General features: G+C 45.0%; 2 protein-coding genes across 6 annotated transcripts in view; both read right to left on the reverse strand.

Annotated features, from left to right (window-relative positions):
- The window catches only part of PPP1R36 (protein phosphatase 1 regulatory subunit 36), a 34,493-nt gene extending 30,566 nt beyond the window's left edge, over positions 1-3,927 (reverse strand). For 2 of the 5 annotated variants that reach the window (XM_060174835.1, XM_007531733.3), the window contains exons 1-2: positions 3,070-3,927; positions 2,405-2,469 (exon numbers count right to left, since the gene is read on the reverse strand). In XM_060174835.1, coding sequence (XP_060030818.1) covers positions 2,405-2,469; positions 3,070-3,162 — 158 coding nt within the window. In that variant the 5' untranslated portion in view covers positions 3,163-3,927. Of the gene's footprint in view, positions 1-2,194; positions 2,289-2,404; positions 2,470-3,069 lie in introns of all 5 variants that reach the window. The other 3 variants (XM_060174836.1, XM_060174837.1, XM_060174838.1) reach the window with 3 other exon arrangements.
- Positions 3,928-11,242: 7,315 nt separating this feature from the next.
- HSPA2 (heat shock protein family A (Hsp70) member 2) lies at positions 11,243-13,887 on the reverse strand. Its single transcript, XM_007531719.3, has one exon. It carries the CDS (start codon positions 13,656-13,658, stop codon positions 11,751-11,753), a length of 1,908 nt encoding a protein of 635 aa, XP_007531781.1. The 5' UTR covers positions 13,659-13,887; the 3' UTR covers positions 11,243-11,750.
- Between the last annotated feature and the right edge of the window lie 1,107 nt (positions 13,888-14,994).

The following is a 14,994-nucleotide window of genomic DNA, read 5'->3' on the forward strand; positions in this document are numbered from 1 at the left end:
GAATTTGTTGAAGTCTATGCAGAGGAGGTGGTCTGATGTAAGCATCAGATGAGCCATGCACTAAGTTAACAAAGTGCTCATTAAATTATAGCTGTTTAAAAAAAGAAAAGAAAAAGAAAAATCACAATCTGGAAGATTTGAAGAGTTTGTTTTATATTCAAGTACTTGTAATATGTCAGGTGCTCTTAGACATGATTTTATTTAATACAGAAACTCTATAAGGAAAGTGTTACTACTATTGCTATTTTTACACATAAGAAAAGTTGAAACTCAGAGAGAGGTTAAGCAACTTGCGCAAGATCACCTAGCAACTGCCAAGACAGGGATAATACACTAGCTACAGAGCAATGTCCCTAACTACCATATCCTTAATCCCCATCCTTAAATGGCTTGGCTTCCGAGCAACAAATAGCTGCATTGCTGCTCCACCCTGAGCTTTCCTTAGTATCTGTTTCAGTTGTGGACTCTCTGCTTAAATAAAAACATTACTTCTGTTGGGCGGGATCGTAAGTTTGGGGGGAGGGTGATTTTGCTAAATAATTATTTTGTGGTTTTAATGACATTTTTCTGGTATTTTAAATACTCTGAAATATTTAATAGTAGATATTTTCTTGGGATTCTGCTCTCAATTGTTTCACTTTCCATCCTGATTTTCTACTAGCCTCTCTCATGAGGGATAAACTCCAGCTTACCGAATCTTTAACCTGAGCATCTCACAAGTCAGTGCCTCAATTTCTCCATGTCTAAAAAGTAAGCTCATTTCCTTGCCCCCTTCACAAGGTGATTCTCCTAGTCTCACGTCAAAGGACAGTACCATCATCCATTCAGTGAGCAGGACAGATTTGCCTTTTCCCTTTGTTTCACAGGTACTCTTACCGTTACTTCTTGTACTTATGGCCATATTTTCCCAAGTTCCCTCAAAAGTAAATTTTTGACTTCTTTTGTCAGTCTTCAGCTGGGTCTTACTCATTTCTCCCTTGGGTTGCTGCATAAGCACTCTTGTCTCCCTCATTCTAACCTCATTCTATTTTTATTTTTTATTTTTTAAACATTTATTTACTCCCTTTTGTTGCCCTTGTTGTTTTATTGTTGTTATTGTTGGATAGGACGAGAGAAATGGAGAGAGGAGGGGAAGACAGAGAGGGGGAGAGAAAGATAGACACCTGCTGACCTACTTCACCGCCTACGAAGTGACTCCCCTGCAGGTGGGGTGCTGAGGGCTCGAACCTGGCGGGTCCTTGCACTTTGAGCCACATGTGCTTAACCCACTGCTCTACCGCCCAACTCCCTTCTCACCTCATTCTTGTATGTCATGTATTCCCCACAAAGCTTTGAGAGGTGATAAACAAAACTAGGTAGGTAGGAGAGCAGTGACTAAATAGACCTATATTGGCAGTTCCCATCCCTACCACTGTTTCCTCTCAACCTCATTTGTTTCTGTCCTGTTTCATTATATGTATTGATAGAATATCAGCATCATTGCTGCTGAAAAAAAAAAAACTATTCATGATTTAGTAATGTTTTATAAGATTATACAATAACAGAAGTTCAGTACCATACCACACCCACCAACATTCATCTTTAAATATCTCAGTCCTGTACCTTTTTCTTCCTACCAACATGGGTTTAGTTCTGACTCTAACTCTTACCTATGAAACTATCTGTGATCCTTCTATAACTTTGGTTCAATTGCTTAATTCCTCTGAGTCATTTCCACATCCCTAAAATGGGAATAATTATGCTAAATTCCCATGACTATTGTAAGCATTAGGAAGAAAACATGGAAATTTCTGGTACATAACTAGTACACAATGGCTAGTAGTTCAGCTTTCCACTTTTTAAAAGAGGTTTTATTGATTACATATGAGAGAAAAGAGAGAGAGAGAGAGTTAGTTTTATGTGAGATAGAGAAAGAATTGAACCAGGAAGCTCAGCTCAGGAATGCAAGCCCAGTGCTCTACCTGGTGATCAATTTCTCTAGTCACTGGCTAGCCATTTTAATGATCAGTGTGGAGATTAAAATTAAGGTTTTTTTTCTTTCTAATCTAATAAATTTACCTTTTAGAATTTACCATTACTACAGCAGGATCCATTAATGAAAAGTTGGTAATAAAACTCAAAGGGCAGTTTTATAAAGTAATTGAGAATATGGACTCTGAGCCAAACAGATCTGAATTTAAGCCATTTTAGTTACCTCTGAGCTGTGTGATTTGGCTTCATCACTTGATTTGCCTCAACTGCTTAACCCTGTGGCATGTTTCTTCTTGTAAAACTGAATTAACATGAAGCTGCATCAAAGATTGATAAATTGATTAGCCCAGTGCCTAGTATATTCAATTTTCTTGCCCAAACATGTAATTGTGTCAAAAGCTATAATAATAATAAAGCCTTGTTAAAATTTTACCTTCTGAATTCAAGAGATCTGGTTTCATCTTTCCAGTACCACATCCCTAATCGTAACCCCATTTGCTGTAAAAAGGAAACAGCAGCAAAAAATAATTGAGTTCATTCTACATATCCTTAGTGAGCTTTTAACACTAGTCACTCTTAAAATCTTAAATTTTTTTTCTTTGTTCTTTTACTGCAGGCCAAGGTTTTATCTTTTTTTGTTTGTTTGTTTTTTTACTGTATTAAGGAACAGAAGGAAGCTAGTTTGCACTAGTTCAAGACTAATCATAGCAATTTACCGATATATTGGACTTAAACCACAGCACACTCAAACGTCCAGGACAGCCTCGATTTTTTTTTTTTCCCTGAGGGGATTGGAGGAGCCTGCTGTATGGCTGACCTCAGACTTCACAGGAAATCCTCAAAGAGCACGTTGACCCCCTTCACCCACCCGGGAACCCGTCACCGCCCAGTCCCCACCGCCTTCACTTTTTAGACTTTGATGGAGTCCGACCCCAATCAGGGGCGATGTGGGGAAACTTTCCTCAGTATCTACTATCAGCGTAGGGAGCCATAATTCAGTTCTCACTGTTTGCCCAATGGACTTCTACTTTTGTTTAGTGGGCAAAAGCGCCCCTTCTCTCTGAGCCCGGCTCGCCCGGCTCGCCCGGCTGCACTCACTTCGGACCGGGAGTTGGCAGACAGGTCCAACCGCTTCTTCCTCGCCGATGCTATCAATTCCGGGATCCGAAGCATGCTCTCCCAGCCGGGCATTGGAAGCTCTTCCTCCTAGCCAGCCTCGTCGCGTCTCCCAGGCAACAGGCCCGGAGAGCGGGGAGACAGCACAGGGGTGGTCCCGACCCCGCTTCCGCCGCGGGCAGGCGGCCCGGCCAAGTGCGCTCCACGTCCCGGAGGCATCCGGGCACTGGCTTTGCCCAGGCCGCCTTCTGACAACTTCTAGAGTTGCTTTTCTCTCTCTTTTCTTTCTTTCTTTCTTTCTTTCTTTCTTTCTTTCTTTCTTTCTTTCTTTCTTTCTTTCTTTCTTTCTTTCTTTCTTTCTTTCTCTTTCTTTTTCTTTCTTTCTTTCTTTCCTTTCTTTTTCTTTCTTTCTCTTTCTTTTTCTTTCCCTTTCTTTCTTTCTCTTTCTTTTTCTCTTTCTTTCTTTCTCTTTCTTTCTCTTCTTTCTTTCTTACTCTTTCTCTTTCTTTCTCTCTTTCTTTTTCTTTCTTCCTTTCTTTCTGCCTTTTTTTCTCTTTCTTGCTTTCTTTTTTTTCTTTCTTTTTTCCTTCCTTCCTTTCTTCCTTTTTTTTTTTTTTTGTCCCCAGGGCTATTGCCAGGGCGTGGTGCCTGCACTATGAATCCACTGCTCCTGGAGGCTGCCCCCCCTTATTTATTTTAAATTTTTTTTCCCTTTTGTTACCCTTGTTATTTATCGTTGTTGTTATTGTTGTTGCTGCCATTGGATAGGACAGAGAGAAATCGAGAGAGGAGGGGGAAGACAGGGGGAGAGAAAGACACCCACAGACCTGCCTCACCACTTGTGAAGCGACCCCCGACAGGATGCTTGAGAGGGTCCTTGTGCTTCCTTCATGTGCCTTTAACCCACTGCGCTACCGCCTGGCCCCCCTTCCTTCCTTTCTTTCTTCTTCCTCATACATTTTTATTTTTTAAAATCTGTTGTTTATTTATTTATTATTTATTTATTATTGTACAGAGACCGAGAAATTGAGAGGGGAGGTGGAAATAAGAGAGAGGGAAGGAGACACCAGCAGCTGTACTTCACCACTAAGCTTTCCCCCTGCAGGGGCTTGAATGTAATGTGTGCACTTAACCAGGTTCACCACTGCCCAAGGGTTCATTTCTCTTAATGGTCTTGTCTTTATAACCTTCCAATAGTGAAGTTGGAAGTTGAGGCCTTTACTGTTAGTTCTTTTTTGTGTAGTGATGATTCAGTTCCATGGGGAAGGTTGATTTATTCCAAACTTAATAATTAGCACTAGATTAAATTCAAATCCAGGTTGTGGTTATGATCCTGCTTCTGAAAATACCCAAGCCAGGGGTTATGAAGGCTTTTTTCCCCCATAGCACTGCTCAGCTCTGGTTTATTGTAGTGCCATGGGTTATGAGAAATTTTAAGAGTGTGTAAAAGTGTTGCTTACAAGAACCAGACAATAGTGCATCTGGTTAAGTGCACACATTACATTGTGCAAGGGCCAAGGTTCAAGTCCCCAGTCCCCAGGGGAAAGCTTTTCCAGTGGTGAAGCAGCACTGCAGATGTCTCTTTTTCTCTTCCCTCTATCTCCCCTTCCCTCTTGATTTTTCTCTGTCTCTACCAAATCAAAATAAATAAAATTTAAGTGTTGCTTAAAGTAAAAAAAAGAAGTGTGTCATTGATAGGTCACTTGATTTTTTTATTACTTTTATTTGTTAGATAGAGACAGAAATAAAGAGGGTAGGGGAAGACAGAAAGGGAGAGAGAAAGAGAAACACCTGTTTCACCACTGGCAAAGCTATCTCCCTGCATGTTGGGACCAGGGGCTAGGACCTGGGTCCTTGTGCATTGTAACATGTGCACTATACCAGGTGCGCCACTACCCAGACCCTCAGTTGATATTTTTATTTACATATATACAATACCATTGAGCAGTCTCCTGAGGTCCAATTTTTCTTTCCTTAGAGAGAGAGAAAAGAGGAGGAGACAAATAAAATAGAGACACCACATTCACAGAGCTCCCCCACACCTATCTTCTGACATTCTGTGTTGGGATTAGAACTCAGGGGCTCACATATGGCAAGAGCCCTGTAAAGGAAATCTTTGGTAAATCGAAAAGTATCTTATACTGCTATAAAACCACACCTAACCAAAAAATAAACAAACAAAAACAAGGGTGGGATCTGTTTTTACAGGTCTAAATAATCATTTTTAAAGCGGCTCTAGGGGTCTGTATGGGTAGCGCAGCAGGTTAAGTGCACATGGCATCAAGCACAAGGACCTGGTTTGAGCCCCCAGCTCCCCACCTGCAGGGGGGTTGCTTCGTAAGTAGTGAAGCAGGTCTGCAGGTCTCTTATTTTTCTTTTTTGTTTTGTTTTTTATTTTATTTTCTCTTTTGTTGCCTTTGTTGTTTTTATTGTTGTAGTTATTATTAGTTGTCGTTGTTAGATAGGACAGAGAGAACTGGAGAGAGGAGAGGAAGACAGAGAGGAGAGGAGAGAAAGACACCTGCAGACTTGCTTCACCACCTGTGAAGCGACTCCCCTGTAGGTGGGGAGCTGGGGGCTCTAACTGGAATCCTTATGCCTCCAGTCCTTGTGCTTTGTGCCAAGTACGCTTAATCCGCTGCACTACTGCCCAACTCCCAGGTCTCTATTTTCCTCTCCTCCTCTCGGTCTCCCCCTCCCCTCTCAGTTTCTCTCTGTCCTATCCAACAACAACGACAGCAATAATAATAACAGCAAGGGTAACGAAAGGGAAAAATAGCCTCCAGGAGCAGTGGATTCGTAGTGCAGGCAGGCACCAAGACCCAGCAATAACCCTGAAGGCAAAAAAAAAAAAAAAAAGAAAGAAAGAAAAGAAAAGAAAGAAAAAAAAGAACATTTAATAAAAAAATTACGTGGCTCTAAATAATTTAAAAAAAATATTTATTAAAAAAATATTTATTTGTTCTCTTTTGTTGCCCTTGTTTTATTGATGTAGTTATTATTGTTGTCTTCATTGTTGGATAGGACAGAGAGAAATGGAGAAAGGAGGGGAAGACAGAGAAGAAGAGAAAGATAGACACCTGCAGACCTGCTTCATCACTTGTGAAACGAACCCCCTGCAGGTGGGGAGCCTTGGCGCAAACCTTACTCCAGTCTTTGTGCTTTGTACCACCTGCGCTTAACCCATTGCAGAAGTTATGACTTTTATAAACCACTCAATACTCGATTTAAAGTAGGTGAATAACTGATGGGATGTTTGAGTTTTATAAAAAGAAAGTTATTTCATCTAGACAGGTCATATTTATATTTAAGATGCTGCACAAGGGGAGAGGGAGAGGAGGAGAATACATAAAATAAATTCTTAGATTGAGGAGATATCTCATGAGTGCAGGAGTTGTATACCTGAGGTCCAAGATTCATTCCCTGGTGTGTACACCAGAGCTGAATGGTGCTCTGGTCTCTCTCATAAAAACAACATTTTTAAAAAATATGTATTTATTTCCTTTTTGATGTCCTTGTTTTTATTGTTGTTGTAGTTATTGTTGTTGATGTCGTTGTTGGATAGGACAGAGAGAAATGGAGAGGGGAAAATAGAGAGGGGGAGAGAAAGATAGACACCTCCAGACCTGCTTCACCGTTTGTGAAGCGACACCTCTGCAGATGGGGAGCCGGGGCTCGAACCAGGATTCTCACGCCGATCTTTGCACCTTGCCCCACTTGCACTTAACCCACTGCGCTACCGCCTGACTCCCTAAATATAACTTTTTAAAGAAAGAAATAAAATTGTTATGGCTCCTTAACATATTGAATAGATGTATATTAGATAACCAGAATGCATATTGTTTAAATATGTAAATAGCATTATCACCTAGTGTAAAATTTTAATGGATTTCCATTATATATACCAAATATAATTTTTTTGTTTTAGAATTACATGTCTTGCACACTGACAACCTGTTTTGATAGATGTCTAGATTTATTTGCTTAACAACTTGTACAACTATATTAATCAGACATTCAAGTAAGAATTTAAATGCTGCGGTTCAGCAGGGCGGCAGAGCAGGTAGACATAGACCGTGCATATGTGAAGGCCTAAGTTCAATGCCTGGCACCACAAATGCCAGAGTGACACTCTGGTTCTCTTGAATCAGTAAAAATTTTTAAGAGGAAAAAAAAAAAAGACTAGTCTGAGAAATAAGCTTTCTCAATACTTTAGCATTCTGTGTATTATTACATTTGCTTTACTCCTGACCACTAGTCCTTGGTATAATTCACTATTTTCAAGTGACATAAGTTATTTTTCTTTTATATGGCTTTATTTGGGGTTAATGGTTTACAATATTTTTTTTTTAAGATTTGTTTATTTAGAGTAGGGGTAGATAGCATAATATTTATGCAAATAAACTCTCATGTGTGGCCTGGGAGGTGACACAATGGATAAAGCTCTGGATTCTCAAGCATGAGGTCCCAAGTTCAATCCCTGGCAGCATATGTACCAGAGTGATATCTGTTTTTTTCTTTCTCCTCCTATCTTTCTCATTAATAAATAAATAAATAAAATCTTTAAGAAAAAAACTCTCATACTTAAAGCTCCAAAAGTCCCAGATTTGATCCCATAAGGTAGAGCTGAGTAGTGCTCTGGTTAAAGAAAAAAAAAGCTCAAGATTTATTTAGGGGTTAGGTGGATGGTACACCCAGTAGAGCATACCTGTTATCATCTACAAGGTTTAAGTCCCCACTTCTCACCTGCAGGGGGAAGCTTCAGGAGTGATGAAGCAGTGCTGCAGGTGTCTCCCTTTCCCTATCTCTATTCCCCCGTCCCTCTCAATTTCTCTCTATTGCTGTCAAAGAGAGTGGGGTGGGGTGGGAGGCCCGTGGTGGCACACCAGGTTAAGTGTGTATAGTACGAAGCCCAAGGACACACGCAATGATCCTAGTTCCAGCACCCCCCCCACACACACACACACCACACACCTGCAGGAAGGTCACTTCACAAGTGGTGAAGCAAGTCTACAGGTGTCTTTCTTTCTCCCTATCCTCCCCCCCAATTTCTCTCTGTCCTATCCAAAAAACTGAAAAAAAAGTCCACCAGGAGCAGTGGATTCATACTGCAGGCACCAAGACCCAGTGATAACCCTGGAGAGAGAGGAAGAGGAAGAGAGAGAGAAATTGGCTGCCTGGGGCAGTGGATTCAGCCTTCAGGAAGCGAGCCCCAGCTCACTTGTGGCAATTAAAAAATAGTATTTACCAAAAAATTAATTTATTTATTAATGAGAAAGAAACAGAACATCACCCTGGCACATAGGATACCAGGGATCAAACAGTACCTCATGCTTAAGAGTTTAATACAACATCTACTGTACCATCTCCTGGGCCAATGTAAATTATTTCCTTTAAAAAGTATATTGGAAAAAGAAATCAAGAGGAAAGGGAGAAATAGAAAGAGAAACATATCTATAACACTGCTTCATCACTCTCAAAACTTTCTGCCTGCATGTGGGGACTAGGGGCTTGAACCCAGTTCCTTGCATATTGTAACATGTATACTCAACCATGAGCATCACTGCTCAACCCTGTAAATTATTTCTTAAACTGTAATTTAGCCTCATCTTAACATCAAGTACTTTTTCCAGTGTCATTTGACTATGGCTGATAAAATATCTGCCAAGGAGTTCTCAGGAGTTATCTGGATACCAGTTTTAACTGACCGCTAGAAACACTGAATGACTATATACTGGTAGTTTTATCTTAGTAATATTCAGATGTGGGTAAATCTGAGAAGGCACAAACACTCAAGAAAACTAGTTTTACCATTTTTTAAATATTTGATCTGACAGAAACTGAGAGAGTGGGCGAGAGAGAGAGAGAAATGCTTATAGCACTGCCTCACCACTAATGAAACTTCCCCCCTGCAAGTGGGGACTGGGGGATTGAACCCTAGCCCTCACACATGGTAAAAGTACTCTCAACCAGGTGTGCCACTGCTCAGTCCTCTCAAGTCACTTCTCAAAATTAGGAATTGAGGTATACCTATATTGATTAATGTTAGTATTACAGAAAACTATCAGAGGGGCCAATAAAGTAGCTCACTTCAGTAGTGTGCTGCTGCTTTGCCATGGGCCTGATCTCAGTAAGTCTGGCCTCCACAGCACTGGAGGAAGCTTTGGTACTATGTTCTTTCACTCCCTGACTCTTTGTCCCTGTTTGCAGGGGCGGGGGGGTCATCCCAGGGTACCAGAGCACTGAACAACTACCTCCTACCCAGGCCATAAGAGACAAAAAATAATTAAAAAAAAAAAGCTAGCAATGGCCAGTTATTAGAGATTATCATTGGTCATTTTCCTGACACTTTGGAAACTAATTTGTTCTAAAATGGGTTATATCAAATTGTACTCATATTATTCTGAAGTTAGAGTAAGGAATAAACACTTGAAACAAATGAAAGACTAGTAAAAGGTTGATAATCAAAGATGTAAGTTAAACATCATTCACTTACCTGAGTCTGTTAGTACCCAGGTAAATTACCAAATATTTCTGCGATGTTACTTGTTATCAATGAAACACCTTTAATTCTCAGTGAAAACTTTCCATCAAAGTGGAACCAGCATTGAAAACCCTGTTATCTCAGCTTTTCAAAGTGTAAAGAGCAGCCATCTTTACAGCTTTTCAGTTTATTTTGATAAATTTCACAATTGTCATTTTATCTTCCTACCCTTCCCCACTCAAGGGACTTAAAAACAACTTATGTACCTAAGAATCACTTAAGAATGTGAGTCATTAACTACCAGAGTCATGTTAATTCTAGGCTCACTGGCTTTATAGTTTTTAATTATTCATACTATTTCAAAAGTTAATTTGTTTGCATAACACAACAGTACTGTGTGTGTGTACTGATAGGACAGAAACTGAAGGGGTAGGAGATAGGCATCTGCATCACTGCCTCACTGTTAGTGGAAATTCCCCCATGCAGATGAGGATTTGCTTGTTTAAACCAGAGCACTGCTCATATGTCTTATGGTGTTACAAGGGATTGAATCTGGGACCCAGCCTGAGACTTGAGTGCCATCTCCCTGGCCCCTACCACTCTTGAAATCTTTAAATATAAGCTCAGTAATTCACTTTTTTTAAATGCAGCATCACGGTATTGCATGTGTGTGACACCACCACTACTGGGACAACTTTTTCTTCTTTTTCTTTTTTTTAACGTAAAGACACAGCACCACTCCACCACTCCTAGAGCTTACCCCAGTATCCAGATATTCCGGTGTAGCACCAAGGCTCAAACCCAAGGCCTCACACTTGGTAAGGCAAATACTATAAACAATATGAGCTGAGTCTACATCATTTGAAAAGAGATACCAAAATGTCTATATGAAATGAATTTTAGGCATTTTCCACTGAGTTACTGATTTCCTCCATGTCTCCCATAAAGGAATCAGAAAAGCAGAAGTGGCATCCTACTAAAAACATGAAAAACAAAATGAAACCTTCTTCAAAGGTTGTGAAATTTAAACTGTAGAACCAAGATAATGTATGCTATCACATGTGTCATCTTAACAACTGGTAGTGTATTAAAATGCAGAAATATCCTGCAGTGTCTTTTAAAAGAGAATGATTTTAGTGGTTTAAGACAGGTATTGCAAAAGCTACTCAAGTAAGGGAGAGAAATCCGTATATCCCCCCTTCTACCCCAGCTGGTCATAATTGCTGGGAAACTATCCTTATGGAATATGCCATACATGCTTGGTTGTTTTTATTAAAAGGAGTCTGACTAAATTTGGACACCAAAGGGCTTTAAAGTTTGCCTGCTGAGTCGTGTTTCAGGGACCCGAAAGCATCTTGTTTCATACGACCTTAGGAAACTGCCAAAAGACAGCTCCTGTCCTAGCTGTTACTGGAGAATCATCTTACGCAATTCCAGAATAAAGCTTGTATTTTTTGCTGGAATATCCAGGTGAATTTTCACATGAACATTTAAACTGAAATCTTAAGAGTAGCAGTACACCCAGATCTTCTCCCCTTAAGCTGCTGGTAATTCAAAGCCGGAGCCTCATCTGAGAATTAGACAAGACTGAATTAGACTTCACATTATACTAATATGCTTTCAATAAACCAACACGAATAAAACAGTAAGAACAGAAAACTCCAAGACCAATTTTGAGATCAATTTCAGCTTTACTTTAAATTTGAAATTATGTATTTTGTTTGCAAAAACGTGTGCCTGTCCCCAACATTGCTGCAGTGTTCACGCTAGTGTTTTAGTACACAAAAATAAAGCTTCTATATATCTTACTGTTACCAAACTTCCACAGAACATTGTGCAAACTTCAGGCTTCTCCTCTCAAATAAATCTCCATACAAAAACTAGGCTAACCAAAAATGCACCTCAGCAAATACATAAAAATGCACTAAAGAGAAACCTCAAAGTTTTTGTTAAAAAAAAAAAAAATCAAACTTTAGAACTGACCTTTTACAATTCAACTAAGCTGTTGTACCTTTCCTTTCTTATGCATATACCGGGATAAAGACTTCCAACACTAGATCTCCTACTTGGCGGGGGGGGGGGGGGGGGGGGAGGGGGGGAGGGGAGGGCATTTCAAAGAAAAACAAGGAGGGTAAAAGAGAGAAAGGAACAAGAGGTTTACGTTGACTCCAGCGCAAACTTAGTCCACTTCCTCGATGGTTGGTCCCCCGGTGGCTCCGGAAGCGCCGCCGCCAGGGCCGCCTTGGTAAAGTTTGCTGATGATGGGGTTGCACACTCTTTCCAGCTCTTTCTGCTTGTGTTCATACTCTTCTTTCTCTGCCATCTGGTTTCGGTCGAGCCAGCTGATCACCTCCTGACACTTGTCGAGGATCTTGTTTTTGTCCTGCTCGCTAATCTTGCCCCTCAACTTCTCATCTTCCACCGTCTGCTTGATGTTGTACGTATAGGACTCCACGGCGTTTTTGGCCGCTACGCGGTCGCGATTGGCTTCATCTTCTGACTTGTACCTCTCCGCCTCCTGCACCATCCGGTCAATGTCGTCTTTGCTCAGACGACCCTTGTCGTTGGTGATGGTGATTTTGTTTTCCTTGCCGGTGCTCTTGTCGGCGGCGGTGACATTGAGAATGCCGTTGGCGTCGATGTCGAAGGTGACCTCGATCTGGGGGACCCCGCGGGGCGCCGGGGGAATCCCGGTCAGGTCGAACTTCCCCAGCAGATTATTGTCCTTGGTCATGGCCCGTTCGCCCTCGTACACCTGCACCAGCACGCTGCTCTGGTTGTCGGAGTAGGTGGTGAAGGTCTGCGTCTGCTTGGTGGGAATGGTGGTGTTGCGCTTGATGAGCGGGGTCATGACACCGCCTGCCGTCTCGATGCCCAGCGACAGCGGAGTCACGTCGAGCAGCAGCAGGTCCTGCACGTTCTCCGACTTGTCCCCGATGAGGATAGCCGCCTGCACCGCAGCGCCGTAGGCCACCGCCTCGTCAGGGTTGATACTCTTGTTCAGCTCCTTGCCGTTGAAGAAATCCTGCAGCAGCTTCTGGATCTTGGGGATGCGGGTGGAACCGCCCACCAGCACGATCTCCTGGATCTGGCCCTTGTCCAGCTTGGCGTCGCGCAGGGCCTTCTCCACCGGCTCCAGGGTGCCGCGGAACAGGTCGGCGTTCAGCTCCTCGAAGCGGGCGCGGGTGATGGACGTGTAGAAGTCCACGCCCTCGTAGAGGGAGTCGATCTCGATGCTGGCCTGCGTGGACGAGCTCAGGGTGCGCTTGGCGCGCTCGCAGGCGGTGCGCAGCCGCCGCACGGCGCGCTTGTTGGGCGCAATGTCCTTCTTGTGCTTGCGCTTGAACTCCTCGGCCAGGTGGCTCACCATGCGGTTGTCGAAGTCCTCGCCGCCCAGGTGGGTGTCGCCGGCCGTGGACTTCACCTCGAAGATGCCGTCCTCGATGGTCAGGATGGACACGTCGAAGGTGCCGCCGCCCAGGTCGAAGATGAGCACGTTCTTCTCGCCGCCGGCGGAGCCCTTCTTGTCCAGGCCATAGGCGATGGCAGCCGCCGTGGGCTCGTTGATGATGCGCAGCACGTTGAGGCCGGTGATGGTGCCCGCGTCCTTGGTGGCCTGGCGCTGCGAGTCGTTGAAATAGGCGGGGACCGTGATGACCGCGCTCTGCACTTTGCCCCCCAGGTAGGCTTCGGCGATCTCCTTCATCTTTGTCAGCACCATGGACGAGATCTCCTCCGGGAAGAAGGTCTTGATCTCCCCCTTGTACTCCACCTGCACTTTGGGCTTCCCTCCCTCGCTCACCACGCGGAACGGCCAGTGTTTCATGTCCGACTGCACCGTGGCGTCCTCAAACTTCCGTCCGATCAGCCTCTTGGCGTCGAAGATGGTGTTGGTGGGGTTCATGGCCACCTGGTTCTTGGCGGCGTCGCCGATGAGGCGCTCGGTGTCGGTGAAGGCCACGTAGCTGGGGGTGGTGCGGTTGCCCTGGTCGTTGGCGATGATTTCCACCTTGCCGTGTTGGAAGACTCCCACGCACGAGTAGGTGGTGCCCAGGTCGATGCCGATAGCCGGGCCGCGGGCAGACATCCTGACTGATGACCGGCAGGCGACGTTAGGAGGAAAGCTGAGGAGCGAAAACCCGCGGCGTCTACTAGTCAACTAACGGTCGCCACGCACCGCCCACCGCGAGCGCAACCAGCGTCTCCGCGCTCTGCCCCGCTCAGCTCCCCGCTCTTATAGCCACCTCCCAGCCGCCCTCTGGAAACTCCCAGAGCCAATCCGCTCCCGGGACCGCCCGCCGCAGGCTTGCCTGGGTCAGAGTGACCGGCCTGCGGCCCAACAGATTTCAAGCAGGGGGAGGGGGGCTGGACCCCCGCGGGCGCGAGGAAGAGAGGGGCGGACGTTATGCAAATGAGCTCCTGCTGGGTCTCCCGGGCGACGGGGCGTCGCGACGTTTCCAGCGTTCCACGCGCTTTGCTAACGTTAGATTGCTCGAGCCACCCAGACAGGTGTACTCGCCTTTTCTGGAGTTTGTCTTTCCTGAGACAGGATTGGCCTTGACCGCCGGATTGGCAGGGCCCGTGGCCAATGAGCAGCGAGGATTCCTACGCTGGGTGGGGAAGGTGGCTTCGGGTGTGGCGCGGGGGGTGGGGAGGAGGAAGGTGCTGGAAGGGGATCCGGGGGAAGGGAGTTGTCCTGGCCGCTAACTACGTTTGCGAGATCTGAAGTGCGGTTTACAATCCAGTGTTCCGACTAAGCACTCAGGGGCGAGGCAGTTGGGTTTGAGAGGGTTGCGCCGTGGAAACTGGGCCCCAACTTTCCGCTTGCGCCATTAGACTGAAGGGACGGGGTGGGGCGGGGCGGGGCGCGGGCGCGGCTGGTGCTGGAGGGCGGCTCCCCGCCCGCCGACCCGCCTCCCCTAGTGAGGACAGGCGACTGGGAAGTTCTGGGACCGGCGGTCGACCTTCCGGAATTTGGCTTTTGCGCATTTCGGAGGGGCTCGCTGTGCGCAAGCGCTGGATAAACACTGACGGGCTGGGGGCCCTCGGGGTCCGGGAGACGCGAGCGGCTGCGACTCGGCCTCCCTCCCCGGTTAAGCTTTCCCAGTCTCGCTTTTCTCTTTTCCTGTTTGCCCTGCCACTTCAGGCGTGCGAACTCCATCGCCCCGTGATCTCCACAGCTCCCTGATGTTCAGTTCAATGCTTCCTCCGCCGGTTTGAGCTCGCTGGCAGATCCGTAGATGAACCCAAACCCGCACCTTGAAGCGCCGTCCGACAGCCGCGTCTCCGGCCCGGCGGGGCTCTCTCGCCCCCAGTTGGCTCGCGTGCGGTTTATAAGCGTGGCACATACTTTCTTTTACTTTAGCGGCTTAGCTTCTCCCCACCACCCAGAAGGTACATGAAAAGGGGCGCGACTCCGTCTC

This window comes from Erinaceus europaeus, chromosome 16, assembly GCF_950295315.1.
Source record: "Erinaceus europaeus chromosome 16, mEriEur2.1, whole genome shotgun sequence".
In the NCBI taxonomy this organism is placed as follows: domain Eukaryota; kingdom Metazoa; phylum Chordata; class Mammalia; order Eulipotyphla; family Erinaceidae; genus Erinaceus; species Erinaceus europaeus.

Coding starts and splice junctions, on each gene's coding strand:
- HSPA2 (XM_007531719.3), bottom strand. CDS start 13,658: ATGTCTGCCCGCGGCCCGGCTATCGGCATCGACCTGGGCACCACCTAC.